At 47.7% G+C, this 21,533-nt stretch overlaps 1 protein-coding gene across 1 annotated transcript; it reads left to right on the top strand.

Moving 5' to 3' along the window:
* Positions 1–190: 190 nt before the first annotated feature.
* Positions 191–14,275, top strand: QDPR (quinoid dihydropteridine reductase). Its single transcript, XM_025887664.2, has 7 exons — positions 191–364; positions 2,505–2,597; positions 3,561–3,657; positions 5,863–6,003; positions 9,956–10,064; positions 11,259–11,342; positions 13,587–14,275. Exons 1-7 carry the CDS (start codon positions 266–268, stop codon positions 13,690–13,692), a joined length of 729 nt encoding a protein of 242 aa, XP_025743449.1. The 5' UTR covers positions 191–265; the 3' UTR covers positions 13,693–14,275.
* Positions 14,276–21,533: the final 7,258 nt, after the last annotated feature.

Here is a 21,533-nt window from a genome sequence, read left to right as displayed (position 1 = left end):
CCTGCACGCCCCGGGTGCCCGGCACCTGCAGGCCAGCGGGCCGCGGGGGCTCTGCGGGTGCACCTGCAGGGTGTCGGTGCTCGTCCAGCTTGGCCGCGCGCTAGGCGGCAGCAGCGGGTCCCGCGCGAGATCCGCTCGGGATCCGCGGCCGCGCGGTCCCTCTTGGCCGGGTGGGTGGGCCGGCCGGGGCGGGGCCGGGCGATCCGGGGCGCGGCGTTCGGGCTCGGGGCCTTCGGAGCTTCGGGAAACGGCCGGGAGGAGCAGGATGGCGGCGGCAGCAGGCGAGGCGCGCCGGGTGCTGGTGTACGGCGGCAGGGGCGCGCTGGGCTCGCGATGCGTGCAGGCGTTCCGGGCCCGCAACTGGGTAATACGGACGGGTCTCCGCCAGCTGGGGCGGGCGGTAACGCTGGTGATTGGGGAGCTGAGGGGCCTACCCGTGCAGCTCGGGACGGCCGACTGGATAAAGCCGGGGCCCCTGGGCACCCCCAGACGTGAGTGCTTGCACGAGCATGCACAGGTGGTTCCTGGCTACGAGTGCGTGCCCACGCCGCGCCCTAGGTGCCGGGCCTGTGCTCTGCAAGGAGGTGGGGGATGGGGCTGCTCGCTCCGTCTCTGCCAGGCCTAGAAAGTCGGGTATGGCTCCGGGGAGAATTCCAGAGGGGGATGAAGGGGAACGGGCTTGAGGGTACAGGGAGAGACAGTGAGAAGGAGGCTCTGGAATTTGACCGCCTGGCGTGGGTTACTAGTTCTATAATCGTGAACTTACTGCTTAACGCCCTTGAACCTCAGTTTCCATCTGTAAAATGGGGATAATGTTAGTATTTACCCCTTAGGGGATTGTGCGGATTGAACGGGATCGTTGATGTGGTTGTAAAGTACCTGACTTCTGGTAAAAGCTGTTGAAATGTTAGCTATCAGTATTACTATAATTACCCCGTTCCTTCTTCAGCCAGCCTTGCACCTGATATTTTGAAGGCTCAGCCCCACAAATGCTGGTGGCTTCTTCGTTTTGCAAAGACAATTTCAACTACTTTGCATAATCAGGTATTGCTCCTTGCAGGGAACAAGTAGCAGTGGAACTGACCTATGGTCAGAGACCCTGACCCCAGCCACCAGGCAGGGCTCCGCGCCTTCCTGGTGGAGACTCCGCCCTGTGTCTTCTCAGCTGCATCTGTCCCAGCACAAAAATGTGCTCGAAGCTCTGGGGAGCTTCCCCTCAGGGGTTTAGTTAGTACCCAGGGTGCCCAGGAACCAGGGAGAGAGGGTTTCCTTCTGGGTCAGAACCTGGTATAGGCCTGCTAAGGGATTCTAAACACACCACTGGCTTCCTACTCTGAACTTGGAAGGACTGTTTTGAGGCATCTTCCAGAGTCTGCAGGGGTGGGAGTGGGAACATGTAAGGAGTGCTGGCCGCAAGCTAGGCACTGTATTCCTACATACTCTTAATTTCATTTACTCTTCCCCAAACTTGAATGTAGTGGATTCTCTTGGTATCCATGCATTCCAGAGGTGAGGCCTGTGGGTTCCCCTGGGGGAGACACTTGGCAGAATCTGGCACGCTGATTTACCTGTCTCCCCCGCCCTATCTCTTCATTTGTAGGAGCTCTGGGAGGGGCTGGGATACAACCTTTTCTTTGTGTCTGTATCCCCCGTGGCTGGTGACAAAGAAGTAGTGAATGTTCTTGAATGAATGCTGTGTTCTTCAAAGCTTGTGGTAGAGATATTTATCTCCGGGGCCCATAGACCTTGGGGCCCTGGAACTGGGTGTCACCTCTGCCAGGAGCTTTTTGCAGTTAATGGTCACACTAACCCTGTTAATTGTTAACTCCCATGAGAAAGGCACTGGTTTGCAGGATGAGGACCCAAAGCCGTCCCTCTGTGCTGGAGGGCAGGGGTCTGAAAACTCTAGTCCTCCGAGGGCCGAATCTGGCCTGCCATCAGTTTTTGTACAGCCCAAGATCTAAGAATGGTTTCACATTTTTTAAATGGGGAAAAAAAAAATCAAAAGAATAGTAGTTTGTGACATGTGAAAATTACATGAAATTCACATTTCTGGAGTTTTAGTGCCTGAAGTTTTATTGGAACATAGCCACTTCCTTTCATTTTTCTATACTGTCTGTGGCTGGTTAAAGTAGCAGATCTGAGTCTTCCAACACAGACCACATAGCCAGCAAAATATCTGGCCCTTTACATACCAAGATTTTTGCAGACCCCTGGTCTAGGCGTCTCTGGAGGTGCAGGGTTTGGCTTCAGAAGGGAGAGGGGAGGAGGAAGGTGAGGTGTTTGGAGGCAGATGGGCTGGGCTGGGGCTCGGTAACGGGTAGGCTGACCGAAGCCAGATGTCCCTGTAAGGATGACGAGAGGTCAGGAGTGAGATCCTTTCTCTAGTGGGTTTTCTTTTAAGTCTCTTACCTGTCTCCACTGCCCGCATCTCAGGGTGTGGATCTTTAATGGAATTACAACTTACTGTCTCTTGACCAAAGCTGTTTTCTCTTTCATGCCAGTGGGTTGCCAGCATCGATGTGGTGGAGAACGAAGAGGCCAGTGCAAGTGTTGTAGTTAAAATGACAGACTCATTTACGGAGCAGGCTGACCAGGTAATTCCAGAAAAGGCCCCCCACCTTCCCAAGCACTGTGGCAGGGAGACCCTGGGGAGGGGGTGGGTGATGGGTTCTTTTTGTTTTAATAAATTGTAACAAAAGGACATGTGTATATTTTCACCACTTAAAAATTTCAAACAGAAGTAGAGAGAGAAATGAACACCACGTACCTATATTTACCAACATTTTGCCATTGACTGTATTTTTTTTAATTGAAGTATAGTTGATTATTTTTTGTTCTTTTTAAAAAATGTAATTTCTCATTGGCATTTTGATTTGGAGTTGTACTTAAAGGGATTTTTGTATTGAGGGGAGAAAAGAATTGATTATCTCAAATTATGATTCTGTGATGCGTGAAGAAAGTCTGGAAAGAAATATACCAAAAGGTTAGCTGTGGGCAGTGAAGTTCTCGGTGAATTTTTTTACTTTTTATTATTTATTTATTTTTTTTAGATTGTATTTATTTATTTGACAGAGAGAGACACAGCGAGAGCAGAAACACAAGCAGGGGGAGTGGGAGAGGGAGAAGCAGGCTCCCCGCAGAGCAGGGAGCCCGATGCGGAACTCGATCCCAGGACCCTGGGATCATGACCTGAGCCGAAGGCAGACGCTTAACGACTGAGCCACCCAGGCGCTCCACAGTGAATTTTTTTAAAGCCTTCTCCTACTTTTCTTTACTAATTGTTTTATTCCAGACATGCTTATGTCCCAACCCTTCAGGATGTTCCAAAGAAGACTCTAGATTGCTTTATAAAAATCACATTGAAATGTAGTTGGGCTTCTCTATCCAAAATGCTTGTTGTAGATTGGTCCTGCATCTAATTTTTCAAAGTGTTAATTGCCAGGTGCTGTTAACTGACTTTAAAATGACATGAGAAATAAACGGAGGTGTCTGTAAGGATGTTAGCCTGTTTAGGTTTACGTGATGGTTTATGCACCTTTTTGTCCCTTTCGTTTAAGGTGACTGCTGAGGTCGGAAAGCTCTTAGGTGAAGAGAAGGTGGACGCGATCCTCTGTGTGGCCGGAGGCTGGGCTGGGGGCAATGCCAAATCCAAGTGTGAGTCCTTTCCTGCGTTAATCAATCATTCCACTCTGCTCTTTGTCCAGCCGGCACGGACTGGGTCCATCCTGTGTGCCAGGCCAGATGTTTTCTGTATTTCTCCTAGAATCTTTGCAGTAGCTCTGTGAGGTAGGGATTAACCTCCCATGTGACAGATGAAAAACTTCCCGTAAAGGGGGTGAGGGGAGAGGGATGTTGAGTTTGAAGTTTAGAATAGAAGAAGAATGAAATCAGCATTGTTTCCCCCCTAATCTTTCAGGGCCTCTTGCTGGGAGCTGGGGGATGCGTGAGGTATTAAAGCTGAGTACGGGGGCGCCTGGGTGGCCCAGTCGGTTGGGTGCCTGCCTTAGGCTCAGGTCATGATCTCAGGGTCCCTGCTCAACGGGAAGTCCGCTCCTCCCTCTCCCTGCCCCCCCCACCTCTGCTCGTGTTCTGTCTCTCGCTTACTCTCTCACTCAAATAAATAAAAAATGGTTACTTAAAATAAAGCTCTGTACATTTTTCAACTTATTATGAAAATTTTCAAGCATACAGAGAAGTTGAAAGAACAGTTCTTGAACACCCTGTGCCCTCTATCTAGATTCAGTAACTAACATTGCTGGACTCGCCCTCTCTTGCTTTCTGGTGCGTGTGTATCCTGCGTGTGTATTTTTTTGTTAACCATTTGAAAGTAAGTTGACATTTCGCCGTCCTTCGGCATGCATCTCAGGGAGTCAACCCATTCTCCTACATTCTCATAATACCATTACCATACCTAAGAAAACTGATAATAATTCTATAAGATTAATGATACTCAGGCTGTATTCAAATTCCCCAATTTATTCCAAATCTTGTATCATTGTTTTTTTTTTTTTTTTTCCCACCTAAATATTCCAGTCAGGGTTTGTGCATTGCATTTTGTTATTTTTAGTCTCTTAATCTAGAATTTTTTTTTTTTTTTCTGTGATAGACTTGGTGAGTTCAGGGTACTTTTCCCATAGACTATCTATTCTACTTTCTTTAAGGCATCACTTACCTTGTTCCCTTGTCTGTGGTATTTCCTGTGAACTAGAATTTAGATCGAGAGACTTACTTAGATTCAGGTTAAGTAGTTTGGAGGTGAGCGTTCTTCCTGAGGCATGTGTGCTTCATGTGACATTATGTTGGGATACTTAATGGTGTCAGATCACCGTACCCATCCACAGTGATGCCAAGTTGGGTGCTTGGTTAAGGTGGTGGTGACAGACTTTCATTGTGAAGGTACATTTTTCTGTTTGTAATTAGTAAGTGATTGTGGGATGCTACTTTGGCACTGTGTGTGAATGTTCTATTTCTAAGCACCTTGAAGGTCTCAAATTCCCCAAACCTAATGGTTTTAAGCCTCCATTGATAATCTCTGCCTGAGTCTGTGGTTTTTAAATTCTATCATTCCTTCTGTGTTGATCAGTCAAAGCTATGTAAAAAGGAATTGATTCTCTATGAAATCATTTACACGTAAAGTTGGTATTTTGTGGGGTGATCAGATTAGCAAAACACCCTGATGGCCTTTTGTGTGTTTTGGGAACAAGAATTGGTGAGTTTTTTTTGATCTAGTCCTTGGTAGCCGGGAAATGCCGAACCTTGGTTATCAGCTCCTGAAGACCCGTCCTCCTGTATCAGGAGGCCTTTCTGTCTGGATTACGGGTGTCTTGCCCAGCCGGTGATGTGATGTACGTTAGCACTTATTCCCCACATGTCTCAGGCAAGGCCAGAGGGTGAAAAGTAAGCGTGAAATGGTTGTTATATCAGCTTTCTTTTAAAAAGTCTTTAAAGCTGGTGTTAAACTTTCAGCCATAAAAAAGGTAGCTCTATAAAATCCCTCTTTATGTCCATGCAGTACTAGTCCCTCACATTTTTATCCCAGGTAAAGCCTGACTTAGACATATGGGTTCTTCTTCCGAGTCTCATGCCCTTCATAAAGTAGAACAATTTTTGAGTTAGAGCCAGTCCGGTGTATTTGTTATCAGGTGAGGAAGCTGAGACCCGGGTCAGCACACGGTCCGGATTCGAACCTGAGTCTCTCTGACTGCGGGCCCTGTACTGTTTGGACTGGACCTTGTAACCAGGGACTGGGAGGGTACGGGTGGCTGTCTGGGCTTCCTCAGTGGATGCCATGACTGGAGCTCACCTTCCAGTGTCTTCCCTGTGAATGCTGAGCTCACGGGTTGTTCTTTCTCTGCCCAGCTCTCTTTAAAAACTGTGACCTGATGTGGAAGCAAAGCATGTGGACGTCGACCATCTCCAGCCACCTGGCTACCAAGCACCTCAAGGAAGGAGGCCTCCTGACCTTGGCTGGTGCCAAGGCCGCCCTTGACGGGACTCCTGGTAGGCCTTCATTTCCCAGTCTGTGAAATGGGAGCGCTCACCCTTGCCCCCCTGGGCTGCTGGGTGATTTCTGAGGTCAGGGACCTGGGAGCCCTTCACCCTCCAAGATGCTGTACAGCTGGGTGGAGTTTGCTTCCTTGAGGCCTGGATCTTTTTAGGGGAAGGACTCCTGACCCTTCTGCGTGCACTGTCTTCATGCTGGTGGTGGGGACAGAGTCCTGTAATCTGGCACTCCCACCCGCTTCCTTTATCTGGGATCCACCCAGGGAATGCGTGGTGCTGAGCTAGATATTAATCAGTTAATATTAACAAGTTTTATTGGGTGCTGAGCTAGATATTAATCAGTTAATATTAACAAGTTTTATTGGGTGCTGAGCTAGATATTAATCAGTTAATATTAACAAGTTTTATTGTCATCGTACGGTGTCCGTGTGCCCCTGGGGAGCTGCTCAGTCTCTGGAAATGGTGGGGGCTGTAGAGTAAGGGAAGCTAGCTGTGGATTCTTCACCTGAGCTGAGGGGCTTTGAACAGATGATTTGATGTCTTTGACCAAATTCTGCTGTCGTTTCTTTCATCATGAGTGACGGTAACGCCTCCCCGAAGTGTAGCTGTGAGGTTTGGAGGCACGGATGTGTAGACAGTGCCCAGTGCGGGCCGAGCCCTCTTACAGCCACTCTTTCCCTTTGGCGTATATTCTCATTTACTCCTGAGGTGGTTGGTTCTTACCTTTTCCATTTACAGGGAAGCAGACTAGAACTTAGAGCGGGGAAGTAACTGGTCGTGATGTCGCCAGTGAGCTGCAGATCCAAAACCCTGATCATTTCTAAATTGCGTGTTTGTTCTCCTGCGTCACACAGGTGGGGGTTTTCCTTGGCGTTTTTACTTCCCTCAGTGTTTCCTGGGGCTGCCATGACAACGGCCCATGGCCTCGGGGGCTTAAACACAGAAACCTATTTTCTCACGGATCCCAGGGGCCGGAAAGCCTGAGACGGAGGTGCTGCAGGGTTGGTGTCTTCTGAGGCCTCTCTCCTTGGCTTGCAGTTGGCGCCTGCTCCCTTTGTCCTCTTGTGGTCTTCCCTCTGTGTGGGTTTGTGTCTTGATCCCCTCTTCTTGTAAGGACACCAGTCAGATTGCTTTAGGGCCCAAAGACCTCATTTTAATTTCATGACCCCATTAAAGACCTTGTCTCCAAATACAATCACATTCTGAGGTACCGCAGGTTAGGACTCCAGCATGTGAATTTTGGGGGTACAAGTCAACCCATACCTTTGGGGTAAGGCTGATGAAATTTAAGTGGGCTGCGGGACAGCGCAGGGATGCAGAAGGTGTCTACCTCCGCCACCTAAGGAAGCTCTTAAAAAAAGGAACGGAGGTTGTTTTGGGGAGGGGGCTTTCAGTAAGTGGTAGAGACCCTGAGCACCTTTTTCAATTTTAGTGTAAGTCACTAAAGTGTGAGTCTCTTACAAATTAACAACTTCTTGCCACTCATTTTCTTATTAGATGTCTTGGAGCATGTGATCTTACACGTCCATGGCTCTTGCAGCAGTTACAGTGGGTCAATGTTAGGTGTTAGTTTGGTTGAGATCTGATTTTTATTAAAGGTGACATAGAGCAGAGGCACTAGAAAGTGAGTAGAGAAATGAGTAAATAGCTTGCCATTTAAAAAAGAAAACCCTGTGACCAAAAGACCGATTTTTCTAAAGGACAAAACAATCTCTTCCTTTATTTTGGCTTTTAAGTATCTTTTTTTAGTTATAGTTGTGGATACTGGTTAAGACTGCAAGTTCTGGAACCACACTGGTTGGTTTTCTGTTGTGGTTTGGCCACTTCTTGTGTGATACTTGGCCAATTATTTAACCTCTCTGGGCCTCAGTTTTGTCATCTGTAAAATGGGTATAAATGATAGTGCCTCCTCTATATGGTGGTTGTGACTTGTAAATATCTTAATGGATGTAAATGGCTTAGAAAGATTAATAGAGTCACTAGTCAGGGGCGCCTGGGTGGCTCAGTTGGTTGAACGACTGCCTTCGGCTCAGGTCATGATCCTGGAGTCCCGGGATCGAGTCCCACATCGGGCTCCCTGCTCGGCGGGGAGTCTGCTTCTCCCTCTGACCCTCTTCCCTCTCGTGCTTTCTATCTCTCATTCTCTCTCTCTCTCTGAAATAAATAAATAAAATTAAAAAAAAAAATAGAGTCACTAGTCAGTGTGAACTTTTATTATTATATATTCCAGACTGACTTTAAAAGCCCAGCTATTTCTGCTTCATATATTAATAAGCTTGCTCATCTTTAAGTTCTTAGTTAGATGTTGTTAAATTTATTTGAGTCATGAAGTCTTTCAACTTTGATTCAGTTTCCAGAGTGATCTGGGGAGATCTATGTATAATCCAGAAGTAAATGACGAACGGGCTTAGTGGTCGGTCCTTCAAGCACAAGAACGGTTGTTCAAAACTGGAAAGTTTTCTCTTGGAAAAGTACTCAGAAGCTTCCCCCTCATCCCCCGCTCCTGAGTCCAAGCTTGTATTTGTAGACCGTCTCCTGGTGGATAAACTATGGGAAAGAAGGTGATCACTTGTTTACCATTTAGGGATCTGTGTTGTGTTTGGAAATTAGTCTTTAGGGACTACACTGATCATTTTAATAATTAAAAGGAAAGTATCTTTTCCGTGAATGCATTTTTTCGCATCTTGCAAATGATCCCCTTATCCACATTGTGTAGAATCCTGTGGAATTAAGTCATTAGGGTCCCTGGTAGCTTGTTGCTGGTTGCTTGTTTCTTTCTTCGTTGTGTTGTTTGAGTGGAATGGGGAGGGGGCCCTAGATGTCTGCTGGGGCCTGGGGTTGCGTGCATAAGATTCGTGCGCTGGTTAATTTTAATCATGCAGAGTTTGTTAGATCTTTATATCACTGTTGGCTTCCTTCCCCCGATGAGACAGAGAAGCCAGAGATGGTGAAATCTTCTTGTGCTTCTAAATAACTCTTTGAGACCTTGACCCTCTTTTGCAATTCAAGGTTGCTGTTGGAGAGTTCAGTGATTGGTTCCACAGCTGGGCTGTGGTCCCCACGTCCCCTGGGCCTTCGATGCCTCCTCATCTGTTACACCTTCAATAGCATGTGTGCTGGGGTTTTCTAAGGAGGCTGCTGATCTCCAAAAGAAACAGTGGTTTTCTGAAGGAGGAGAGGCATTTACAGCAACTAACCTTGCTTCTTTGTTGTTGGTTAGTGAGAATCCACAGTTGGGTGCTGTGGGGGAGAGAGACTGGGTTCCTGCCACCTGTCCGTGGGACAAATGGAAACCTGTCCGAGTAAAAGGCATGCCTTGCTTCAGTCAGCAAATATTTACTGACTGGCGGGAGGAAAGGAAGAGTAATAGGTGGTGTGTATCCTCACGTGAAAGTTGTTCAACTGCTATACTTTATAAACAGTGAGTGGCACTCCAGGGCACGTTACTTCTGTTAATTTGACGGGAAATATGTACTGAGCGCCTGTCCTGTGCCGAACCCACAGTTAAGTACTTTCTCCCCATTTTCCAGATGGGGTAACAGGATTAGGTTTTGAAAACTTGCCTGCGATTTCTTGAGTGGTGAGCGGAAGAGCTGGGATTTGAACTTGGGCAGACTGCACTCCAGATGACTGCTCCATCTCGCCCGCAAGCATTTACAGATCTGAGGGTTTAGACACAGCTCTTGCCTGGCCTTTAACCATGGTGCAAGTCCGTTTGTGAGCCTGGGTGGCGCCTTACGCACCCTGTCCGTGCCTCCGTTTGCTCAGCAGTAAAAATAAGATCGGCCTCATGGTTTTTATGATAAATGTGAACTGTGGGGTGAATAACAGGTGCATTTTCTCTCTACAGGTGTCCATTCCTTCCTTTCCTCCCAGACTGGCGTGGCGGTCTCTGGACACGCTTATGACGGCCACTGGTCACTGAACTGTTTTCTCCCTGTTTTCCCAGGGATGATCGGCTACGGCATGGCCAAGGGCGCTGTTCATCAGCTCTGCCAGAGCCTCGCCGGGAAGAACAGCGGCATGCCTTCCGGCTCCGCGGCCATCACTGTGCTCCCGTAAGTGCTGGGGGCTGCCCGTTCCCTGCCCATCTCTGCCTCATTGCCCACAGTTAACATTTGAGTTAGCTTTCCGCCAGGGACTTGTGTGTGCTGTCATCTTGGCTTCTAGAATTCGCCAGAGGCCCTGAAGATGCTTCTTCAGAAGTTGGGAGTATCCCTGGGCTGTCCAGAATGGTTGACTGGCTGATGGGTGGGTCTGTCTGTCTGGCCTCTTTCTGGTTTTTTTTTTTCCTTCCCTCTCTCCGTCCCTCTGTCCCTCCTTATTAAAAGTAGCCTAAACATTTTATTGTAATAGGTTTAGTTCTTTCAGGTCATTATAAGGCCAGTGGAAGAGAGATTGTGTTTAGTGTGTGTGTGTGTGTGTGTGTGTGTGTGCGTGTGCGTGTGTGTGTGGTGGGGGGACGGGGTCTGAGGAGACTGGGTTTCGTTCCTGTTTGTGACCAGGGGGAAGGTCCCTAGTCGGCTGTCCCCGGCAAGGCAGCTGCTTTGGAGATAGAGGTCCTTCCTGCTGGAAGGATGCCAGCACCAGCTGGCTTGCCTCTTGCCCGCAGTCCTATAAAGCGGACGTTGGGACTGCGAGGGTCCTGGGATTTCTGGTTCCTGTTCGCTTGTGAGCCTCTGTGAGTCTGTGACCTGCTCCGCCAGCTGTTTTGAATGATTGCCTAGGCCTGAATGTTCTTGGGAGAGTCATACCTGTCTGAATTCTGTGTTTTCCTGGGAATCATAAGGTTTCATAGAAGACAGCCACAAAAATGAAGGATGAGACTGTATTTTCCCCATATTTAAAGGAATATTATTATTACTACCCTTAAAAAAATCCTGAGAGGTGAGTCAGCTACATTTTAGGGAGCGAATAAAGATGTAAACAGCAGAGTGGTTTACTTCATAGAGACTGTATTTAAGAAAAGGCAGGACTGTGTTTTTAAAAAAGTCTCTTTCATTTTGTTCCTGTCTGCCTGAAGGGTGAGTCATGAAGCAGCTCCCTGAGTTAGGCTCAGACGTGCTGTCTGTAAGTGTGGAGCACTCCCTGGCTTCCCTCTGACCGTCCTCACGGGATCGCCCTGTCCGTGTACGTGCGGCCGGCCCGGGGTCGGAGACTCTTGGTGTGTTTTCCCGGCCAAGGAGGATGAGGCAGCTATAATTCTGAGAACCAGCAGGGACACATGACAAGCCTGTGTCTGTGCCCCGCAGGGTGACCCTGGATACCCCGATGAACAGGAAATCCATGCCTGAGGCCGACTTCAGTTCCTGGACGCCCTTGGAGTTCCTGGTCGAGTGAGTATTGACATGATGTCATAATATTGGCACCTGTTTGCCTCAGTTGTCTGCCTTTTACAGACTAGGGGACAAGCCATGTTCTCTTGGCTAACACGTGGCTCTGTGAGGCCACCAGGCCCCCGAGGGGGTGCCCCACATCAGTGTGAATCTCAGAGAGGCCTTGATAGTGCTGATGCTGAATCTCGAGCTGACCAGCCTGAGCATGTTGTCTCATTGCTCCAGGCCTCAGTTGCCCCGTCTGTATAATGGGGTCCTTCATAATTATTAGGAGGATTACGTGTGGAAGCGCTTGGCTTGGCACAATGTCTGACCCATGCAGTAACTGCTCCGTAAACCTGCGCTCCTGTTAATGTCGTTGTCTCTGCTAACAAGGAGCAGCAGTGTGGGGGTAAGATGCTGATCTATAGCACTTCATGTGGGCTCCCGTGTCTGAATTAGTGCTGAGCCACGGGCCTACAGAAAGTGTCCTATGTTCCCCAAATCTCATTCACCCCTTTGTGAATATGGGTGGCATTTGAAGATCACAGACAAAGAGTGAGCGTTCTCACCCTGTTGAGTGTGTCTAGATCTCAAGTCCCTAAGCCCTCTGTGTAGTAGGCACATACTCCCCGAGCACCCACTGTGGGCCAGGTGCTGTGCTGGGCCCTGGGACAGGGACATGAATAAGGTGCAATCCTTGCCCTCACCAAGCTGGGGCTGACCTTCCCCGCCCCCCAGTGCCTGCGTGTGCCGAGTTTGGGAATGTGCTTCTGGCCCAAGGTTACATCTCATTTGAACTCAATCGAGAGATAGCGGGGACTTTATATGATGTTTGGAACTAGTTTTAGGTAGCCCTTGTTATGTGCCAGGCACCATTTTAAACACTTGACTGTTACCTTATGTAATGTTCATAGCAAGTCAGTGGGTGGGGGGGGTGCTTTCATCTTTATTTAAGGTTTGGGGACTTGGAGGCATGGGGGCAGGAGGGCTAAGGAACGTGCCTAAGATCACGTAGCAGAGCCAAGATTTGAGCCAGGTAGTGTGGCTGCAGAGCCTGTGGTCTTAACGAGGCCCGTAGTTCTTTCTGCCTCCCAATGTTTGAATTGGGTTTTGCCTTTAAGTTTCTTTTTTTAAAAGCCAATCCTTCCCAACAACATCTATGACCCAGGTTCTAGATGGAACACCTGGGGTCACGTGTCTGAATTAGGGCCAAACCGTAGATCCACAGAGGGTGGCTGGGATAGCCGTCCTTTGTTCCAGAAATCGTGACACCACTTGGGGGATTTGAAAACTCACCTGGCAGATTGGTATAAATTGTGCTTTGAGTGTTCTCCCTCGTCTACTGCAGACCACTGAGGAAGATAGTTTGACACATGCATAAGTAACACACGGGCCCCAACACATCCAGCCTCAACTGGTCTCCTTCAGAACCTTCCCTAAGCCCTGCCCGGCCCCAGAGAAGGGTCATGGATGGTATTTCAGGGAGTCTCAGCAGTGCTTCGGTCTTTGGGTCCATGTAATTACTGCCCTCAGCTTGTTCAGCTGTCAAGAGTGGGCCCTCGAATGACTTGACATTAAACATCAGCTCTGGTCTAGCAGGTTACTGATCAGCACTGAAGAATATCCCAGGATCTCCTGCATGCTTCCCAGTTAATGAAGGTGCAGAGTCCTAGCTGGTGGATTGTCCAGGGAGAACATGTACTGAAATGTAAATGTTTTGTTTGAAAAATTACCAGCTACTTGTTCTACCTCGTGAATTTGCGGTGTCCTTTTTAATTTCTGTCTTCTTAGAGGAGGTCTTTCCAAGTCCCCCAAGCAGGGTTCCCTAATTAATGCCCCCCCATTCCTGTATTTGACATATTTTATTGTAATAGTCTGTTTTTTGGTATCTTTTTCCATTGCCGTGGGTGTTCCATTTATGTTTACTTAAAAAAGAAAAAAATGAATTTCTTTTCTTTTAAATTTCTAGGAAAGTAATAAAGCAATGTATAAAGTATTGTGCACATGTTTATCTCTTAGAATTAACTAATTAAAGTCTTAGTCACTTAAAATCATACAAACTCTAAAGTTAAAATCTTGCCGAATCCTGCCACTTGGAAATTCGAATGAGTACTGAGATCCCGGGGACCTGGGTGTGTGTCTATGTGGCTTTTTCCACAGCTGCTGCTGATTTCCTCTCCCTCCAGCCACTGATATGAATGAATAGAAGCACGTGTCCAGATTTTTGCTTTGAAACCGTAAAGCTGATCTTCTTTGTTCTAGAACCTTCCACGACTGGATCACAGGGAAAAACCGACCGAGCTCAGGGAGCCTGATCCAGGTGGTAACCACGGAGGGAAAGACGGAGCTTACCCCAGCGTATTTTTAAGCTTCATCTCAGTGCCTGTTTGGGACCTGTCAGACGAGTAGTCCATCTCAGTGTGGCTGTGTCTGGTCCTGTTTTTTCTGTAATCCTGTTTGTGGTATGAGATAGTGAGTCCTGTTTTTCCTCTCTCCTAATGTGCATTTGTTCTCCTTGGACGGTATAAAATGTTGATGGGAAATAAAGATGTATGAGGGCAGAGGCCCGCAGATGGCACCATCAGTCTGTGTTTGCTACGAAAGTTTAGGAGGAGGTATCGAATGGGTGCCTCTCGCATCTGCGTCATCTCGAACTGCATTTGAGACTCGGATTCTCTGTCCTGGACAGTGGCTGTTGACCTGACTAGTTCAGAGATTTGTTGGTACTAGGGATGTTTTGGGGGCCCAGGTTATCATTGAATGGGATATTTATGTCGCGGACATCATTTTTGCAGCCTTGAATTGAACTGCCTTAAAACTCCTCTTGTGATGTAAGTGAAATCCTGTGGACTCTGTTAAGATACCTTTATTTCCTGTGCAGTTGCCAAAAGTGCAGCAGAACTACTTCTGGTCATTTGGAGTTTATCTTCCTAATAAATGCACTTCATTTATTGTGTTGTCTTCTTTAATCAGCCACGTCTTAAATACAGTCATAGATGAATGCACAGCAATCACGGGAAGGGGGTGGACTCAGAGCCTGAGATAAGTTTTTTCTTTCTTTTAAAAGATTTTATTTATTTATTTGACAGTGCACAAGCAGGGGGAGTGGCAGGCAGAGGGAGAGGGAGAAGCAGGCTCCCCCCAGAGCAGGGAGCCTGATGCGGGGTTCCATCCCAGGACCCTGGGATCATGACCTGAGCTGAAGGCAGACACTTCACTGACTGAGCCACTCAGGCGCCCCTTTTTTGATTCTTTAAGACAATTTTTATTGAGGGAAAATTCAAATAAGAAAATCAAGCATTTTAAAGTGGAAAATTAAGTAGCATTTAGTGTGTTCACAGTATTCTTTAACCACCACTGCTGTCTAGTTCCAAAATACGCTCATTACCCAAAATTAAACCCCATCCCCACTGAACAGTTACTCTGCGTTTCCTGTGCCTCCAGGCCCTGGCAACTGCGAATCTGCTTCCAATCTCTATTAAATGACCTGTTCTGGATATTTCATGTGAGTGGAATCCTGCAACGGGCAGCCTTTGGTGCCTGGCTTCTCACTCTGCATGTTTTCCAGGCTTACCCATGAAGGAGCAGGTGTCCGTACTTCGTTCCTTTTTGTGGCTGAACAGTGTTTCATTGTTCGTGTCCATGACAATTAGTTTATCCACTCGTGTTGGTAGATAATGAGGACGATTTCTGCCTTTTGGCTGCTGTGAGCATTCATGTAGTACCTGTTCTCAGTTCTTTTGGATAGAGTGGGGTTGCTTGGCCATTTGGCAATTCTGCATTTAACTATTTGAGGAGACTCTGATTCTCTACACTGTACCTTGTAGGGGCCGAGGGCAGGCCACCCCGAGAAACCTCTAGAGAGAAACTTTTGCCCCTCCCTTAACTACAAAGAAGAATCTAAAATGGGGGTCTTTCCCAGAAGAAGGGTTATTAGCAGAGATAAATTTTATCTGAATGACCCATCTGTATGACAGGGCAAACATCTAATTACCAAATACCTGCTCTTCTATTGCCTGTGAATTACATGCCTTCCCTTCAAAAACCCAGACTGCCACCCCCTGCTCCTTACTTCGGGATGACTTACGTACGTCATTTTGCCTGTCTTTGGAGTCTCCATGTCTGTGGATTCCCCATTGTGTCTTATTAAATTTGATACTCTGTTAGGCTGTCTTATGTCCATTTGATTCTTAGTCCAGCTTGAAGGACCTTTGAAGGGGGCAGGATATTCTTGTTCCCTGACAGCTTCAAGGTGATGGTATCTTTCAAGGAAAGAAGGTGGGGGCTCAGAAAGGTGGGACTGATTTGTTCAGAGTCCCCCAGTGCTATGGTCTGAATGTTTGTGGCCTCCCTGTCTCACTCCCAAATTCGTATGTTGAAATCCTCATGCCCAGTGTGTTGGTATTAGGAGGTGGGCCTTTGCGCTGCCTCCCCCCGCCATTTATAGGATTAAAAAAAACGCCCTTATAAAAGCAGCTCCTGTGAGATCCCTGGCCCTTCCGGTGTGGAGATCCAAGTCTGTGACCTGGAAGAGGGCCCTTACCTGACCATGTCAGCACCCTGATCTCGGCCTTCCAGCCTCCAGAGCTGTGAGCAATACATTTCTGTTTACAAGTCACCCAGCCTTCAGTGTTTTGTCGTGGTGCACACAACATTACCTATCAGTTCTGGTTATACCTAAGATGGACGGCTTCTGTTCTTCAGGTGGGGAAACAGTCCCATAAGTTAAGTGACTCTCCAGCAGTATAATTACTTTCAGGAGAGCTGATTTCGTTCTACTTGGCAACCGGGCCTTATGATTGATTATTTAGGTGTGTTTCTTTTTCTTTCCTTCATGATGTGCAAAGAGAATAGAAGGAGCAAGGGGGTGAGGAAGAGGGGATTTCTCCCATGCTTTAGCTAATCATTCAACAAGTCATTTTTTTTTTAAGATTTTATTTATTTATTTGACAGAGAAAGTGAGAGAGCACAAGAAGGGGGAACAGTAGAGGGAGAGGGAGAAGCAGGCTCCCCGCCAAGCAGGGAGCCTGACGCGGGGCTTGATCCCAGGACCTGGGATCACGACCTGAGCCGAAGGTAGATGCTCAACCATCTGAGCCACCCAGGCGCCCTCAACAAGTAATTTTTGAGTGCCTCCTACGTCATAGGCTCTGATCTGTGACACACAGGTGCCTGAAGTAGAAAAAGACCTCTGCCCTCATAGAGTTTCATTCTATACATTAAACAGTGTACCAGAAACAGTATGAGTAGAGTATGTGAAAAAGGTAGAGCCTGTGGGAAAAAAGCATGGTGGGGGTGGGTGGGTAAAGGAATGTTGGGGTTGGAGGGGCTTATAGTTTCAGGTGGGGTGGTGGGATGGGCTGAATGTCCTCCCCCAAATCCCCGTGTTGAAGCCTGAATCCCCAATGCGGCTGTAATTGGAGATGGCCTCTAAAGAAGTAATTAAGGTGAAATGAAATAATAAGGTGGGGGGAGCCCAGATCTGTATGATCAACGTCCTTATGAGAGGAGACACCACAGAGCTCTCTGTGCACCTGCTTTGAGGAAAGGCCACGTGAAGTGTTGGGGAGGAAGGCCTTCCCCTGTGCTATGGTCCTTCTAGCTGGACTTAGAATCAAATTGAAATGAGACAGATTAACAGGAGGAAATCAAATTTAAGGGGCGTAAATACAGAGAATCCACACAGGCAGCAAATTCCAAAGACAAGGAGGCAACAGGGAGCTTACATGAGGTAAGGTAGGGCTTGGGATCGATAGAAAGAGGAGATGCTCATTGGCAGGGAGGTGAGAGGAGATGTCTGGGAGAACAAGGTTGCCCTTTTATGCAGATAAGTTCCTTAGGTGAAGGGGAGTCTGTTACAGGCTCTCCTTTCCAGTGTAAATTTAGGCAGTTGTAGGGGAAGCAGAGAGCTTTTCTTGAATCCGTTGGGTTTTAATTACTTTTAACTCAAGATAATCTTTATGCCAGAGTGGCCAATCTTGGGGCAGCCTGCCCTGCGCCCCTACAGTTGATAATGGCAAGATGGTGGCTGTCTGCAAGCTAGGAGGAGTCCTGAGTAGAATCCTAATCAGCTGCACGTTGATCTTGGACTTCAACCCTTCAGAAAGTAAACTGTTGGTTAGGCCACCCAATCGGTGGTATTCTGTTATGGCAGCAGAGCTGACTAAGGCAGACAGTGAGTGAGGATCTCATGTTAGGAGGTGACATTTGAGCAAATCTTAAAGGAGGGTAGAAGTTAGCCACTCCTTTAGGTGTGTTTCTCACTTCTTAGGTGAAGGAACCAGGCAGTGCAAAGGCCCCAAGGCAGGAGTGTGCCAGGCATGGCTGAGGAGGCCTTGGTGTCAGAGTGGAGTGGTGGGGAGAGTGAAGGGCAGCTATAGATGAGACCAGAGACATGATCGTGTGGAGCACAGATTCCCAAACCTTCTCGGTTCATGGTGCCCTTAGTGTCTTAGTAATTTTTCACGACGCCTTACATCAAAGGAAATACTGAACAGTGGTTTTATAAGTAGTTAGATCCTCACAACTCAAGAGTCAAGTCTGTCAGATATTGCCGTGTTAACCTCGGAAAAGGAAGCCATCCTGTGGTGCCCCTGTGAATGCACCATGCTGTCCTGGGGTGCCTCGGTGGACAGTTTGAAAATAGCAAATTTGGGTGGTCCATTTAAGGACTTTGGCTTTGACTTTTGGCAGCCATTGCTGGGATTTGGAGTGAAGGAGTGACAAGATACATTTTCAAAGATTGCTTTGACTGTTGCACTGAGGATAATCCTGAGGCTAATTGCAGCAATCCAGGCAGGAGACGATAGAGCATCTAGGGAGGGAGCGCTGGGTGTGGTAAGAAGAAAGTCACATAAAGGCATGTATTTTAAAGGTCAAGTCAACAGGCTGATTTAATGTGAGGGTGAGAGAGAGAGAGAGAGAGAGAGAGAGAGAGGAGTCACTGAGGATTCCCAAGGTCTTTGACATGAGCGGAAGGGAGGATCGGGTTATTTATAAATGTGCTGGAGAAGGCTGTGGATAGGAGAAGCTGTGCTGGGGGTATCAGAAGTGTAGTTTGGACAAACAGATTTGCTCTATTAATATCCCAGTGCAGATATTCAGTGGGCAGATGCATTTTGAGTCTGGAGTTCGAGAGAGAGAGAGAGAGAGAGAGAGAGAGAGAGAGAGAGAGCTGGAGGCTGTGGGCATAGAGTTGGCATTTGAAGCTGTGATATTAGATGGACGAGACCAAGGGAGTGTGTCAGTCACGATCTAGGAGCTAAGAACCACATAGTGATGTGAACAGGGCATATTTAAGGTAAAGGATGATTGAACAGTAAAGGATTAAGTATAAAGGGCTAAAGAAAACTGAACCTTGGACTAGGGGAGGAGTACTCATGGAAGGACAAATTTGAAGGCAGACCCTTCCCCAAGGCTGGCATTAGGACCTCTTTGGAGAAGGTTTGGTTGCAGCTCATTGGATGGCACAGAATTTGCTGGGTGTCCTGGGCCAGTGCTGGTCTATGATCACTGGGGAAGCAGGAAATGCCCTGCCAAGGTATAAGTAGACTGAGGCTGGGAAGCACTTCCACTGGGGCATCTTTGAGATTCACTGGGGATTCTGCCCATTGGGAACTGCTGAAACTCAACGGGAAGCCATCCATGGGAGTGTTGCTGGATGTCCCCTGCATGCACATGGTAGTCATGAGGCAGCAGCAATAATGGAAATGAACCAGAACCAAGAAGAAAAGCCCCTTCCTCTTGCAGTGACGCTCTAGCACGCTTTACTGGCAAACGTAACATCTCATCAACTGTGTAGGATTAATGCTTGCAAGGTTCATCTCCATTCGAGCAGAACAGGCAATGAGACGTACTTTGGGGCAGAGAGGGAGTACACTGGTAACTGGCTGTTATGGACTTGATGTTTGTGTCCCCCCACAAATTCATATGTTGAGACCTACCCCACCCCCAGTGTGATGATGTTAGGAGGTGGGGCCTTTGGGAGATTAATTAGGATGGGATGAGGTCATCGGAGTGGGGCCTGCATGATTAGTGCCCTTATGAGAGTCATGAAAGAGCTTGCTTCTCTGCTCTGCTTGCTGCAGATGTGAGGAGACAATGAGACGTCAGCGTTCTGCAACTCAGAAGTGGGCTCTCACCAAAACCCAAACACACTGGGAGCCGGATCTCACTTCCAGCCTCCACAACTGTGAGAAATACATTGCTGTTGTTTATAAGCCACTCAGTCCATGCTAGTTTGATACAGCAGCCCGAACTAAGACCCTAGTGATCCATTAAATGCATGCAGAGAAGAGAAGACCAAGGACTAAGCAAGCGCTCCAAAAACAAGAGATTGGGAAGAGGAAATCAACCAGGGACACCGAGAAGGAACAACCAACAAGGTAGGAGGAAAATTATGAACGTGGTGTCCCTGGGAATAAAGCGAAGAAAGCATATTGAGAAGGAAGGAATGAATAGTGCTGTCAAGCGCTATTGAGAAGTCAGGTAGGAGGAGGGACTTCGCTGTGGACGGCCACCGATAATGCTGCTGGGCAGTTTTAGGAGAGTGGCGGGGGCAGGAGAGCAGGGGGGAGAGGAATTGGGGTGCAGACCACTTTAACTCAGTGTATGTACTTTGTTGGAGTCTTCTCAACTTTGTTCCTGAACAGAATCTAGAAAAATCTAGCAGACTTTGGGGTCTGCTTTGTTCTCAGAGATCTACTCTATTGCTGACATCTTTCCCAGGGAGCTGATCTGATATATAAAATTTGCAGCCTAGCTTCTTGAATTTTCAGGTTTTCTTGACCTGAGCTTGCTGAGGAGCGCTTGTGCCGTGTGCTCATTTCCTGCCGCGCTCCTGACTGAAGTTTTGCTCTCTCCAGATGGGCTCTCAGCAGCTTGGAGGGCAGATGGTATACTCCCAAGGTGTACACAGCTTCTGGCAGTAGTCAGAGCTGGAGCACTGGGACGGAGCCCGTTGCAGTCTGTTCCATTACATAGATGTGGCTTTTTCTTGGGAATTTTCAGCTAGATGTGACCTACACCCAGAAGCTGTGTAGAGTTAATGGTTAAGTATAAGGACTCTGGGGGCGCCTGGGTGGCTCAGTTGGTTAAGCATCTGCCTTTGGCTCAGGTCATGATCCTGGGGTCCTAGGATCAAGCCCTGCATTGGGATCCTTCCTTGGCGGGGAGCCTGCTTCTCCCTCTCCCTCTGCCTGCCGCTTGCCCTGCTTGTGCTCTCTCCCTCTCTCTGTCCAATAAATAAATAAAATCTTAAAAAAATAAAAGCATAAGGACTCTGAGCCAGAATGCCTGCGTTTCAACACGGTGCTTCTGCTTGCTTGCTGTAGAAACCTCGGGCATGTCCTTTAATCTCTCCCGTGTCTCAGTCAAATGAGAAATGGGAGCATAATGGCAATGATCTCCAAGGATTAAGCAGATGAATTCATGCAAAGGGACTGGCGCATAGAAGTGCTTAGAAAGTATTAGTTAAATAAATTAGTCTCTAATTTATTTTGAAATATGATGGGAAACCCAGAATGTTACTTTTTAAGAGCACATCATTCAGAAGTACAATCAGCTACTAAACACCTTCTCAGAAGGGTCAGGTTAGAAACATGCACTTAGCTGGCAAATATTTACTGACCTACTATGATTTGCAAAATGCGGTACATGTTACAAAGGTGAATAAGAGAGATCTGCCTTAAGAGGCATTTAAACTCTTTTGGGGAGAGAAAGAGGAACACAAAGAGCCATCATTTATAGCTTACTGGGTGGCAGTAGTTTGGAATATGTTTTCATTTGATTTTCACAATAACCCTTGGTTTTGCTGCCTTGGCTTATGCGCCACCCCCTGCTCCCCGCCCCATACCCTTGCGTGGTTTGTGCTCAGAGCAGCCCTATGTAACTCATGGTTCCTGCAGTCCGGAGCTAGCCCCTGCCGCTGTTACTGCTGCCCTCCTGGTCTGCACCGCCGGGCAGAGAGGCCATCCTGCACGCTGGCCAGTGAGACATGCAGGGGCTGGGCTTCCCGGTGATCACTCTGAAGGGGACAAGTTACCATCCCATCGGAGTGGGGAGGAGCCTGGAGGGACCCTCTTGCTCCCTCGGATGGACTTTTCTGAGATGCAATAATTCATCCAGTCCCTCTGAAGCCATCTTGCAAGACCAAGCAGCCAGCTTCCCTTGTTACCAAGCTGTGATCAGTCCAGGAATGCACTGCCTAGA

The sequence above is a fragment of the Callorhinus ursinus genome, unplaced genomic scaffold, assembly GCF_003265705.2.
Source record: "Callorhinus ursinus isolate GAN/ISIS: 27379988/994484 unplaced genomic scaffold, GSC_fseal_2.0 scaffold4, whole genome shotgun sequence".
In the NCBI taxonomy this organism is placed as follows: domain Eukaryota; kingdom Metazoa; phylum Chordata; class Mammalia; order Carnivora; family Otariidae; genus Callorhinus; species Callorhinus ursinus.
This window is presented reverse-complemented; position numbering and strand designations above follow the sequence as displayed.

Coding starts and splice junctions, on each gene's coding strand:
- QDPR (XM_025887664.2), top strand. CDS start 266: ATGGCGGCGGCAGCAGGCGAGGCGCGCCGGGTGCTGGTGTACGGCGGC. Junction 3,658..5,862: donor GGGCAATGCCAAATCCAAGT/GTGAGTCCTTTC, acceptor TTCTCTGCCCAG/CTCTCTTTAAAAACTGTGAC. Junction 6,004..9,955: donor CGCCCTTGACGGGACTCCTG/GTAGGCCTTCAT, acceptor CTGTTTTCCCAG/GGATGATCGGCTACGGCATG.